This window comes from Phalacrocorax carbo, chromosome 6 (assembly GCF_963921805.1).
Source record: "Phalacrocorax carbo chromosome 6, bPhaCar2.1, whole genome shotgun sequence".
Lineage (NCBI taxonomy): Eukaryota > Metazoa > Chordata > Aves > Suliformes > Phalacrocoracidae > Phalacrocorax > Phalacrocorax carbo.
In genome coordinates, this window is record NC_087518.1 from 16,933,657 (window position 1) to 16,947,156 (window position 13,500).

Below are 13,500 nucleotides of genomic sequence, written 5' to 3' on the forward strand. Positions count from 1 at the left end.
CTTGGGTAGCCTGGTCTGGGTCAGGTGCTCCTCTGCTCTGAATATGGTGATGACTTACTCATAGCAGAGGTCTAATCAAAAGCTCAACTCTTCAGCCTGTAACTTGTCCTAAGCGTTATTTTAGAATACCCCGTATTGTTCAAGTGTTGCTTTTCTGTCCTCAGAAGATTTATCCCTGTCTTAATGTTTAAGAAATGGGTGTTTTTCATTGTGCTGTCTTTCTAATTACCTTATTTCTAATCTGCTGTTCTTGAAAATGTTCAAGGCGGCTATGACTGCTGTGTGCTAGGATGATTTTACTAGCAATCACCTTTTTGGGATGTTTGGACTGATTCATTTTGCAGAGGGAGGAGGAGGAGGTCCAAGTACAGCATTAAGCAGCTATCTTGATCTAGAAGTGAAGAACTGTACATTCTGGGCAGTGTTTTTCCTTTGTGTACTATTAAACCTTGGTACAGATTTGACTGAAGATTGTGACATCTTTGAGCATTTGGAAAAGCTGGCTGGGTTTATCCATAACTGCTCTTGGCTGCATTTATTCCATTCAACATCTGCTTGATAGCCTCGGGAATTAGCTCCTCATATGCCAGTCTTCATAACCTTTTTTTCCTTCTACTATGTGTACATATTTTCATTAGACAAAATTCTCCATAGTCCAAATATACTCTCAAACTAGCAAAAGACTTCTTAACTCTTGTGTAATTAGACTTTAAGAATTTGACCTTGTGCTTGTTACCACTTCATAAAGCTAATTTTATTGTTGTTGTTAAGGTCTATCAATTCCCTGAATGTTTTTCATTGTGGTTCAAGCAAGCTATGCACTGTCTGTTGCAAAGGGTTTCTTCCTGTCTTACGTTGCCAAGAGGTATTCCAAATGGCTATAACAAGCCTTCTGAAGAATGCCAGGAATTTACTCAAGTACCTTATCTACATGCCTTTTATTGTGTTTTCTAATATTTTATAATACTTGAATTTTATTATGTTATAGTCTTGAAACCTAACTAAAGAAATATCTGGATGCTCTTTGTAAAGGTATAAAATACTTCTGAAATTCTAACAGAAAACAGCATTTAATTTCTGTAGAGGTGATTAGATAAAACTCCTAGAAAGACATACCGAATTTAAACTTCCTGGCAATTTTCCAAGCTGATTACTAGGTACTGAACTCTTTACTTTGTAGCATTGATTTTTGTTCCCAGTTTCAGTGTTTTAATGTTTAGATTTCTTTTTTTTTAAAACTGTAGTGGTCTTTCTTCAGAAATGTTTTGTTATGGCTTTACAGGTTTGCTGTAATATTGACACCATAAAATAGAAATTAAAATCTTTCCTCTTTTTCCAACTTCCTAATGATTATATCAGTTTTACCAAATGGGTCAAATTACATGTAATATCTGTTGAAATTTGCATTTTTCCGCTTTCATAAAAACAGAACCAACACTGGAATTTGAGCTGTGGATGCTAACTTGTGGGTTGTGCTTTCTTTTTAACTTAGACTGTACAACAAAACAAGGAATCAGAAGTATTTCCACAGCCGAAGACTTTGTCTAAAGCAAGTCAAGTAAGTGAATAAGTACCTCTGCTAATTGTTTCTTGGTTTTCTTAAAAAAAAAAAAGGGGGGGGGTGTGTGTAAAACTGTGGTAAGGAGTTGATATATCAAATAGTCATTGCCCACTGACCAGATTTAAAGTGCTGTTATGAAGCAGAAGAGCAGAAGCAAGCTGTACTGAAGCAAGGAGGAGCTTCTGTAGACTGCTAGGCATGAGTAGCCTTTTTTACTGTACAGTGCCTCTTATTGTTGGTGCTAATGCAGAAAAGAGAATACGGTTTTGAATCTGCAATCTTGCATTGAGTTTGCACCATTTGAACTGTTGGGTTTTGGTTTTGGGTTTTTTTTAATATTTATTTATTTATTTAATCTTGTAAGCAAGCAGTACTAATGCTGTAATATTGCAGTACGGTCTGTTAGCCCAACCTTGAGCACCCCAGAGGCATAAAATGCAATCCTTGTCTTATTGTCTCTTCCAGTTTTCCTGAGATAGCTTGTATTTTATGAAAAAGATACCAAGCAAAAAAAAAAAGACAAGAATAACAAGCATTTGTTAATGCAACACTTTCTAATAGCAAGTTTTAGTGATCTAAATACAGATTTAACATTATTAGCACTGCCTTTGAGTAACAGTTCAAAATAATGTCATTATAAAATTACAGGTTGCAGTTAAAAAAATAACTGGTAGTAGTCAAGTCTTCAAGAAGTGTTCTTAATTACCTTTTTGTTATGTATTCTGTTCAGGATACCATCTGCAACTGAATTCTACTTTTCTTTTACCTCTTTCAAATCTATTAAGTTGCCTCATTCTTGTCCAACTTGCACTACATAAAAACAGTCTTAGTAGTGACCCCAGATCTGATTGCGAAGGTAGTAAAAATGGTCCTGCTTAAAATAAAATGCTGTTTTAGCTACCGGCCTGCTGTAAGACAAGGTAGCCAGTCTGTTCATGACACAGTAAATAATTTAAAAGCATTTTACACAGATTTTGGAACTTAAAGAAATGTATGCATGTTGTGTGGTCAGCTGCATTTGTTGATTTAAACATATTGTCTTCAGCTGAAATCCCATGCTGTAAGTTTTCCCAATTTTGACTATAACAAAAGCAATTTGCTGGTTCTACTGTCGCTGATGTTGTTTTATATGCATTAACTTTAGATGGCTTTACAGTTGTTTTTTTTCTTCCAAAGAATTTTGATTATCCAAGGGGAACTCTTTCTGCTGACATGTCAAACATCATTACATATCACACTTAGTCTTTAATCTTGCTTTCTTTTGCGTGAGATTGGGTTGTTTATTTTTTCCACCCCACCCCCCTTCCCATGTTGGTCATTCTGAAAGCCTGAGCAAGATTTAGATTATCATACTGAATAATAACTGCAGTTATCAGGAGATGTCAGAGTTGCTCAAAGTTGATGTTTATTCACATCCACTTTATGCAAATATAATATTCCTATACATTTGCAATTTATGCCTAGAAGTGGTAAAGGCAGCATGTGGATTTCTGTCATCAAATGGACACAGACCTGTGGAAAAGTGAGATGGGGAGATGGTCCTCAGAATATTCCCGCTCCCCCTCCCCACAAAGGAATATGTACTTAGACTATTTCAGTGTACTCCAGTGCTTTAATTATATCTCGTCAGTTGTTTTAAATATCTTTGAGATACTTTAGTTCAAATGATAAGTGTATTTGTTGGAGACCATAGAAGCAGGGGGGCAGGAAGCAGGACTAGCCTTTCTGTAAACTCCTAAGAAAAATAATAATTTGCAAAATAACTACAGGCTCCTTTGATTACCTAGGTGAAAAATTCATCTTTTATTCTATATGTTGTGTTTCAAAAATTCTGGAAGGTAGCAACCACATGAGGAGGAAGGAGTCTGCATACAAGACTATTGAAGACTGTTACTTTCTGTGGCTTTTAAAATGAGAATTACTATTGATGTTAATCTTCATAGGTAGATATTTCTTCATTAAGAGCAGCTATTCTGTAATATCTGACTGAATAATAGTGGCTACAATTTATTTTCTTCTATGCTTATCTCTCTAGCCTTACAGCATTCATTCTTACTGGACTCAGTGCTTATTAATTTTCTCTTCTTTTACAGGTTGCACCTCCGCAGTTCGTTACAGCCACAACTACAGTAACGCCTTCAATCCTCTTATCTCCTAGTGTTTTTCAGCAATCAACTACAAAAGCTACTGAAGTGGAGAATAAAGCCAGTTCTTCACCTTTAACACTTGGAACAACAGAAATTCAGACTATACCTCCTACTGTTCTCAGTAGGTCTCAGCTTCAGGAAGCACTGATACATCTAATAAAGGTCCTGTCTTTACAGAGCTCAATTCCTGAGGGATGGGGTTCCAAGTACAGTAGCCAGTACTGAGAAATTCTGTACTGCTGTAATTCCTTTTGCCTAGAAATACTACAAAAGTTATTCCTTTCTGTTGGAAGAGGGAGATTACTCCATGCTGTACACAAAGTATGGCATAGCTTGCTCCTTTTGGTTGCCAGATGGAGGACATAGGACAGAGCTGTGCATCAGAAGTGTCCCTTCACATCTATATGATTTGTGGACAAGTGAGGAAAAAGTTGCTCTAGTAGAAGCCCTGTTATGGGGATGGGGCGCTTGGATTTGTTGTCTTTGTAAGTGTTAGTGCTTTCCCAAGGAAAGCTTTCCTCTTTCAAGTTTCCTAGAACTGATCTTGATCTTTAATTGAAGTATGTTTCTTTTGAAATGGAAATTGTGAAGTTCTAGTTCTGTTATTTCTAGGGACTAAAAAGTTCAGTTGAATTAAATCCGTCATATTGGGAGTAGCCATGCATTGAGATAATTTTGACCTCTCATGTCATGGTGAATTTGGCATGAATGACAAACCGTTCTTTATTAACTGAGGATTTTCTTGCTGCTTCCATGCTAATGTCAGTAGAGCTTACACCCAAAATGCAAGTTGTGTGTTGGTGTGTGTGGTTTGTTTTCTCTTTAAAGACTTAACTAGCTTACTTTTAAGTCTTGCAGCTGAGCTCAACTTCCAGAAGTCTTATTCTTATTAGAGACATAGCACACTGATTCTCACCCAGTAGTCTGAAGAACATCATTGTGGTGTGCTTAGAGAGCTGATTGGAAAATCTGTGTCTCAGTCCTTTCTTTCTACAGAGAGGTAGCTGAATGAAGACCAAAATATGCATACCCTGTAGCCTGGAAGTACTTGCACAGCACTGCAAGCAAGATACCAAATTTGTTGTGCAGATCTTGTAAGAAGAATATTACATCTTCAGACTAGCTTATTAGATACCAGTTTTGTAAACTTGTCATTTGAAGGAATTGGACTCAACAAATATCTCTAAATATTGTCTGTATATTAAACTAATTCACTTCCCAGTCATGCTTTGACATGAGAAATCTTGTATAAAACACTACAGTCCCTTTCAGGCTGGTCTGAGAGACAGAAATAACATTACTTCTGACACCTAGGCAGACTTTATTTCGGAGCCTGTACACAGGATGGAATTCTGTGTCCAAGACTTAAGGTTTGGACTCTGGAGGGAAGTGAAATTATGTGGCTATGGCTGACCTAATGACCCCTGGGTTTTTTTGTTCGACTGACCATCCAGTGTGCTTAGTGATATCTTCAGCTGTCTTACCAGCTTCATGGTTCAAAGTCTATATGTTGTTCAAAAAGCATTGCTTTTTGTACAAGTACACAGCTAGTTCCCTTCTCTTAACTTTATATATCATAAATATAACACTATAAGGAATCCTTATGCACAACTTAAATGGCATTAAATTAAAATTTTTTTGCGTCTTTTTACTGATGTTTCTAATGTGTTTTTTTCTGCAGAATGATTCCCGTTTTCTCAGCACTATTCATGAAGTCTACTTGCAAGTCCTAACCAAGAATACAGACAACATTAAGCTATAATCGAAGCTAAATCTACTTAAAATATATACATTTTAGAAACAGTTATGCCTCATCTATAAAACTAATATTTTTGTAAAAGAATAGTTTTCAACATCTTGAATTTGAACCTGTTAGGAAAAACGATTCCTTAAATGCTTACAAGAGTAATGTTCTCAGAAGTGATCTAGGTTTTCACTGTGATCGTCACCAGCAAACCTTTGATTTTACTGGGGCGGGGACTTCAGTTGCATTTGAGCTCTCATTAGCATTAAGTGAATGTGCAAATGTTTGTTCTGGCTTTCATTTCTAGCTGTATTCACTGTTCAAGGATTACAGGCTCAATACTACTTAAACAGCAAATTCATAGTTCAGTACACTACACCACACCAGACCAAATTCAGTTGTGAGAACCTAGTTCCAGTTTGAAGGACTGAGGAAAAGGAGGGCGAAAAGCCTTGTGATTAAGTTGGCAGGTGTGGGGAAGGAACGGCTCTGGAACCCAGGCCTTTGGAGCTACATCTTTAACAAATGGTTTAAAAATGTGATTTGCTCAATACATTGACAGTCTCTAGCTAATGCACATTAATGGAATATTTAAGAGAGGAATTTATCTTATTTGCTTCTGCATCACTGACATTAAACAGGTATTCAAGTAAGTAAGGCCATTTTCTCTACAAAGGCAAAATTTGAGATATGAAAAATCTTCAGTGATTGTGTCATTACTTTGGTTTTTTTAAGCAACAGAGTAGTTCTGTTGCATGTTGAAGTTCTCTTGTTTTAAATTTATAGTTAGGAGACCACCACTGGAAGACCCTCTTCCTGTTCAGCAGCGTTTGATATAATTTAAATACTTTAGCTTAAGGCTAGACCGTGTCATAGTTGGCTTTCATTCCTTGGTTGCATTGGAACTGCAGTGTTGAAAGCTATGCAGATGGGGAACAAATGCATGCTTTTCTTCTGTTGCCATCTCCCGACATTGTTAGTGCACACTTTGTAGTCTGATGTTTATCTCATTAAAATGTTATTGCTTCTTATATGTGATTTAGTAATTCACTGTTCACTAATATAAGAATTTAACTGGATACTTTCCCATTTTAAATCAGAAAATTTCTAATGATAGTTTCTTATGCTGCTGTGTTGGTTTACCCATGGCTTGTATTTACTTCTGAAAGGCATGCAAAGGTAATTAATTGAAGACTTCAGGTCCCAACTTTCTCCAGCAATAGCAGTTTTAAAGGATGCTTTTCCAGTAGAAAAGTTTTGGTTTACTGAGTAAAAAGATAATCTGTAGTGAATTATGATGCACTGCTTCTTTCTTTTCCCTCAAGCACTATTGAAATATGAAGAAAAAAATGGTTTGCTCCTTACAACGTATATGTATGTGTATATATCCTAAGGATTAGTTAGTGTTCATGTAGACAAGGTGCATGGTCATTTCTTTGGAAACTACTAATTGAGCTTTAATTGTGACTTGTTCACAAATCAATATGTTTTAGGTACAACAAATATTTACATTTTAATGTATTTGATCTATTTTAGGTTTCTTCATAGCTTTTTAGTGAAAAATATTTTTTGCTTAGCAGTACCTGCTTTCTGAAAAGCTCTTCTCAGCCTTTGAGTTCAGTGTTTCCCGTTAAAATGTATAGTATTTTGTTACAAAAATGTGCAAGATTCAGGGAAAGATGCTAATGTCATGCACATTTATCAATAAGTATATTTGCTTTAATGGTAGCATTTGAATTCAGCAATATAAACTCAGCCTTGTTAAGGAAGATAGGAGCTTCCTACATACACTCTAGAGTTATAATACTGTGTATGCACATAAACAATGAGACTCAAATGAGATCTAAGGTCTAAACTAATTTGTTTTGTTGGGTTTTAAGAAAAAGTTACACTAAAAGGGACAAGCCAATGAGCAGTTCCTCTGAAGAAAAATGGATAGCCTAAACCAAATAGAGAGTTGCTTTTTATCTGGATTTAGCAGAGATAAAGTCCATAACTTCTCAATTCTTATGGACAGCTTCTGGGTTCTTCAAAGGAAGATTTGATAGAAGTTTCTAAGAATAGAAATGTTGGAAGCTGATAGTGCACATTTGTATGGTTTGCTAAATACAGTCACATCCAAAGATCTGTAGAAATGATAGGAAGGAGTGGTATTTTGAGTTCGTCAATCGTATACAGATGACAAAAGTAATAATGTTTAGAGTAGCAATGCTGTTATGAGAGTTTGACTCTACTTCGAATGTCCTTAACTTGTTTCCAGCTGTCCAGGAAGCCCCACAAGCAGTTGGCAGATCCTTACTTTGCTTTCCTAGTGTAGTAGTAGCAATACGTTATTGGTTTACTTCCCCCCACCCCCAACTCTCACAATAAACAGAGTTGAAGTCATAGTTGCTAGGCAGGCATTTTTACAACAAGCAAACCTGTTCATCTTGAACACCTGCACGTGTTTGTTATAACCTCTCTATGTGTAGCCAACAGAGACTGGAACCAACCTAGGTGTCATCCAATACACCACATGACAAGTGCCAGGGTAGTGGGTTTAACAGATAAACCTCTTCAATAAAAAGTTCCATTGTAAAACACCAGCTCAACTACAGTGTAGAATTTGAATTTTTTTTTAATGTGGACTATGTTATGTAATGACATTTTTCCCCGGATTATTTTAACTTTTTGTATAAATCTGAAATTACCAGCTTGTCCAGTGTTTAATTCATATTATCCGCATGTAGGGATAACTAGTGTGTAGCAAGGAAATTATTGTGACCATTTTCAGGTAAATTTTTTTAAAATAAAACTACTGGCTTAATGGGATTTACCTATTAGTTCTGAGAATTAAAGGATTATTAGTTGAGACTATACTCCCCAAATTAATTGTCTTATCTAAGCATGTGTTTTGTAGCTAGTGTTAAGTCACCTTAAAAAAAAAAAAAAAAAAGAAAAAAACCTAATCAAAGACAGTTTTAAAACCTCCAGCTGTTGAATTGTTCAGGAAAATCAGAATTCTCAGTTTTGTAGTAAGACTTTATCTGCTGTTATTACACAATGCAAAGTTTATATGAAAGGTGCCATTAACTTAAAAGCAGTATATCTTTCCAAATTAAACAAGATTTGCAGTATGATTGAATAAATTTTTACAAAGTTAGTGATTCACCTTGATTTTGTATAAAATGTTTCATTCTGTGTATAAATAATATAATATTTAAACACTTGCTGCTGGATGCATCTCATTTTTGCTTGTGTTTCTAGTTGCTTCATTTTGATATATTTCTGAAACCCATTATGCCATGTGTAGTCATAGATATACTTTATGAAATATTTTTGAAAACAAACTTTGATTTGGGACTTCTTTGTTTTAAAAGTATTCTGAGCAAATCAGCCCCCTTTTTGCCAGGTATTCGGGTTGCTTTGTACAGCATATCTTAACAGGAGGAATGTGTGCAATATTTATCACCTCAGTTTTGTCTGGCAATATTATGAAAATGTTAAGATGCAATATCTTCCTTTCACTTCAAGTTGGAAAAATTGCAGTACATCTAATTTGGTGGTTTATTTATTTTTTTCTATCCGGTGTATGGGCATATGGTTAGTTAGGGGTTTTTTACATACGCTATGTGCTTTTAGTAATTTCTGAGTTCTGTCACTTTTGTGGTTGCACCAGTTGTACCCATTTGCATGTTCTTTCAATATGAAGACCATGGGGAAGGAGGGCTTCAGGAAAGATTTCCGGGAACCAGAGTGAGAACAATTGTAAGTCAATAAATGTGGATACTGCATCAATAACATTTTTGGTGTGGTATGGATTTTATAGCACCTATGTATGTTTGCAGTTATTAAGTTATTGCATAAATGTTTAAGAATGAGCTTTTTTCATCCAAAATTTTGTATGTTTGCAAATATATTTTTTTAATAAAAATTCAAAACAAATGTTTCAGCACCTCCTAAAATCTTCCAATGCCTTTTATTTCTAGAGCTCTAGTAGCCTGCTAGAAGGGCAGGTTCAGATTTTATTTAGGGTTCATATTTTCCAGAGAAGAAACTCAAACTCCTTACTTCATTCTAGGGGCAAAACCAAATTGCATTTGTTCACTAAAGAAAATGCAGTATGCCTGCTTGAAGGGCAGCTGAGAGTAGCATCTGTCACTTGTGTAACAGCTCTTGGCTAGCCTCTGGACTTCTGTACATAGTCTTGCATTTTGAATTTGATAAACAGATCAATGTCCTTCTACTTAAGAAATGTAGCTGCAAGTTCACTGTCTTTATATATAGCTGTAACTGGTTTTAGTGCCTGCCTTTACCACTTTTGGGGGTTTTTTTGTATCCTCTCTCATCCATCTAGATATGGCATATGATACTCAAGCCACTGTTGGTCTTTGATCATAGGAGTTGAAAATTGCAGTTGGCCTCTTACCATATCAGATTGGTATCATGCAACGGAGCAATGCAAATTTCACAAAGTAAAATAGCGAAGCTGAGGAGGAAAACCATAGCAGAAGTTCTGTTGGAATAGATCTTTAAATTAAACAAAACCTTATGCTGAAGTCCCTTTAGTTAGATGCTTATTCCCATTCTAACTACCCATAAGAGTTAGAGATTGCGAGGCATACCAAATGTCAGGAGAGGCTGCTGAATAATGATGTTCGCTGCTCTAAGAGTTAATATTGAACCAGCTCCTGTACTATATACAAAAGCAGACTCTTCTAATAGAAGACTATACTGTACAAAGCAAGTACAGAAGTCATGGGTTTACGGTAACATAACTGAGAAAAAGTGGAAATGGCTAAGGCTTAACTTTAAATTCTGTGTTAGATGTGTTGCCTGTTTGGTCAATATTGAGAAAGTATTTTTTCGCTGTTGATGCTGTTAACCTTTTTGTCTTCTGGATCCAGGTATTCCTGGTTACTGTTATTCCTATGAAGTTTTCCCTTTGGTTTAGAAATAAGATACTTCTGACTTACTATGTGTAACTGCAGCTAAACTTGGCACTGTACAAAAAAGTTAGGCAGACCAAAATCTCTTTGGCCTTTTTTTTCTCTTGCTACTGTGCACTCTATGATCATATTTTCTGAGAGTGCTTGAGAGCATAAAGTCAATCCCTACTACAATGGTGATACAGCACTAGATAGAATCAAGGAGCAAGCATTAGGCTTCCTAAAACTCATCCACTGAAATTTATATTTTATTTGCAGGCTTGCAGAATCAAATAACACAACTGGCTTTTAAACAAAGTTGTAGCTTGTGTTCGTGGGCCAAATTAATTGAAATCAGTGGACGCATGTATTTGATAAGGATTCAGGTATACTTCATTCTCGATATACAAGATACTGGGGAGGTTAACATTAGTGTAGAGGATAGGAAACCTGTCTTTTTGGTTCAGGACTTAGCAGGCCTCACTGAGAGAGCTTTAAAGTAGATACAAAGGGGGAAGGGGATAAAACCAGGCTTGCTAGGGATGAGCGTGGGGGTGGCATGCCTGTGTTGGAGAAAAGATCAATAGATCAACTGAAGTGCATTTACATCAATGCACGCAGCATGGGCAATAAACAGGAGGAGCTGGAAGCCATGACACGCCGGGGAAACTAAGATGTGGTTGCCATCACGGAAGCAAGGTGGGATGACTTGCACAACTGGAGCACTGCAATGGATGGCTACAAGCTCTTTAGAAGGGACAGGCAAGGAAGGAGAGGTGGAGGGGTAGCCTTGCATGTTAGAGAGTGTTTTGACTGTCCAGAACTCAACGACGGTAATGATAAGGTAGAGTGCCTGTGGGTAAGGATCAGGGGGAAGGCTAATAAGGTAGATACCCTGATGGGAGTCTGTTATAGACCACCCAACCAGGATGAGGAGACAGATGAAGTACTCTACAAGCGGTTGGCTGAAGTCTCACAATCTCTAGCCCTTGTTCTTGTGGGAGACCTGGTAAGTTGACTTACCAGGTATCTGCTGGAAATACAACACAGAAGAGAGAAAGCAGTCTCAGAGGTTCCTGGAGTGTGCGGGAGAGAATTTCCTGATGCAGCTGGTAACCGAGCCAACCAGGGGAGGTGCCCCGCTGGACCTGCTCTTTACGAACAGAGGCGGCCTTGCGGGTGATGTAATGGTCGGAAGCTGTCTTGGGCTCAGCGACCATGACATGACATAGTTCTTGATTCTTGGAGAAGTAAGGAAGGGGGTCAGCAAAACCACTACCCCGAACTTCAGAAAGGCAGACTTTGGATTGTTAAGGAGTCTGGTTAACAGAGTCCCTTGGGAGGCAGTCCTGAAGGGCAAAGGAGTCTAGGAGGCTGGATGTTATTAAAAAAGGAAGTCTCAAAGGCGCAGGAGCAGGCTGTCCCCATGTGCCGTAAGTCAAGCAGGCGGGGGAGAAGACCGGCTTGGCTGAATAGTGAGCTTTGGCTTAAGAAAAAAAGGAGAGCTTACTGCCTTTGGAAGAAGGGGCAGGTGACTCAGGAGGACTACAAGGATGTTGTGAGGTTATGCAGGGAAAAGATTAGAAAGGGGAAGGCCCAGCTGGAACTTAAACTGGCCGCCACTGTTAAAGATAACAAAAAGTGTTTTTATAAATACGTCAGTGACAAAAGGAGGGCCAGGAAGAATCTCCCTCCTTTGTTGGATGCGGAAGGTAACCTTGCCACAAAAGATGAGGAGAAGGCTGAGGTACTTAATGCTTTCTTTGCCTCAGTCTTTAACAGTCAGACTGGTCATCCTCGGGGTTGTCAGGCCCCTGTGCTGGGAGATGGAGATAGTATGCAGAATGAAGTCCCAGTTGTTGAAGAGGTGGCAGTCACCGACCTGCTCCTCCACCTGGATGTTCACAAGTCCATGGGGCTGGATGGGATCCACCTGAGGATACTGAGGGAGCTGGCAGAGGAGCTCGCCAAGCCACTGTCCATCATTTATCAGCAGTCCTGGTCAACTGGGGAGGTCCCAGATGACTAGAAACTAGCGAATGTGACGCCCCTCTACAAGAAGGGTTGGAAGGAGGATACGGGGAACTACAGGCCTGTCAGCCTGACCTCGGTGCCGGGAAAGGTCATGGAGCAGATCATCTTGAATGCCATTATGTGGCACACGTGGGACAACCAGGGGATCGGGCTTAGCCAGCATGGGTTTATGAAAGGGAGGTCCTGCCTCACTAACCTGGTCTCCTTCTATGATAAGGTGACCTGCTTAGTGGATGAGGGGAAGGCTGTGGACATTGTCTACTTGGACTTTAGTAAGGCCTTTGACACTGTCTCCCACAGCATTCTCCTGGAGAAGCTGGCTGCTCACGGCTTGGACAAGTGCACTCTGTGCTGGGTTAAAAACTGGCTGGACGGCCGAGCCCAGGGAGTGGTGGTGAATGGAGTCAAATCCAGTTGGCAGCCAGTCACGAGTGGTGTTCCCCAGGGCTCAGTGTTGGAGCCGGTCCTGTTCAATATCTTCACTGATGATCTGGATGAGGGGATTGAGTGCACCCTCAGTAAGTTTGCAGATGACAACAAGCTGGGTGGAAGTGTCGATCTGCTGGAGGGCAGGAAGGCCCTACAGAAGGACCTGGACAGGCTGGATTGTTGGGCCAGAGCCAACGCTATTAGATTCAACAAGACTAAGTGCCGGGTCCTGCGCTTGTGTCACAACAACCCCATGAGATGCTACAGGCCTGGGGACGAGTGGCTGGAGAGCTGCCTGGAGGAAAAGGATCTGGGGGTGTTGGTTGCCGGCCGGCTGAACATGAGCCAGCAGTGTGCCCAGGCAGCCAAGAAGGCCAATGGCATCCTGGCTTGTATCAGGAATAGTGTGGCCAGCAGGAGCAGGGAAGTGATTGTGCCCTTGTACTTGGCACTGGTGAGGCCGCAGCTCGAGTACTGTGTTCAGGTTTGGGCCCCTCACTACAAGAAGGACATTGAGTTGCTGGAGCGTATCCAGAGAAGAGCAACAAAGTTGGTGAAGGATCCGGAGAACAAGTCTTATGAGGAGCAGCTGAGGGAACTGGGGTTGTTTAGCCTGGAGAAGAGGAGGCTGAGGGGAGACCTTATTGCTCTCTGTAACTACCTGAAAGGAGGTTGTAG

At 39.1% G+C, this 13,500-nt stretch overlaps 1 protein-coding gene across 2 annotated transcripts in view; it reads left to right on the forward strand.

Annotated features, from left to right (window-relative positions):
- DCP1A (decapping mRNA 1A) overlaps positions 1–9,386 on the forward strand; it is a 38,556-nt gene extending 29,170 nt beyond the window's left edge. For both annotated transcript variants that reach the window (XM_064453895.1, XM_064453894.1), the window contains 3 exons: positions 1,493–1,558; positions 3,655–3,870; positions 5,390–9,386. In XM_064453895.1, the coding sequence (XP_064309965.1) occupies positions 1,493–1,558; positions 3,655–3,870; positions 5,390–5,470 (363 nt within the window). In that variant the 3' untranslated portion in view covers positions 5,471–9,386. The remainder of the gene's footprint in view (positions 1–1,492; positions 1,559–3,654; positions 3,871–5,389) is intronic.
- The last annotated feature ends 4,114 nt before the right edge of the window (positions 9,387–13,500 follow it).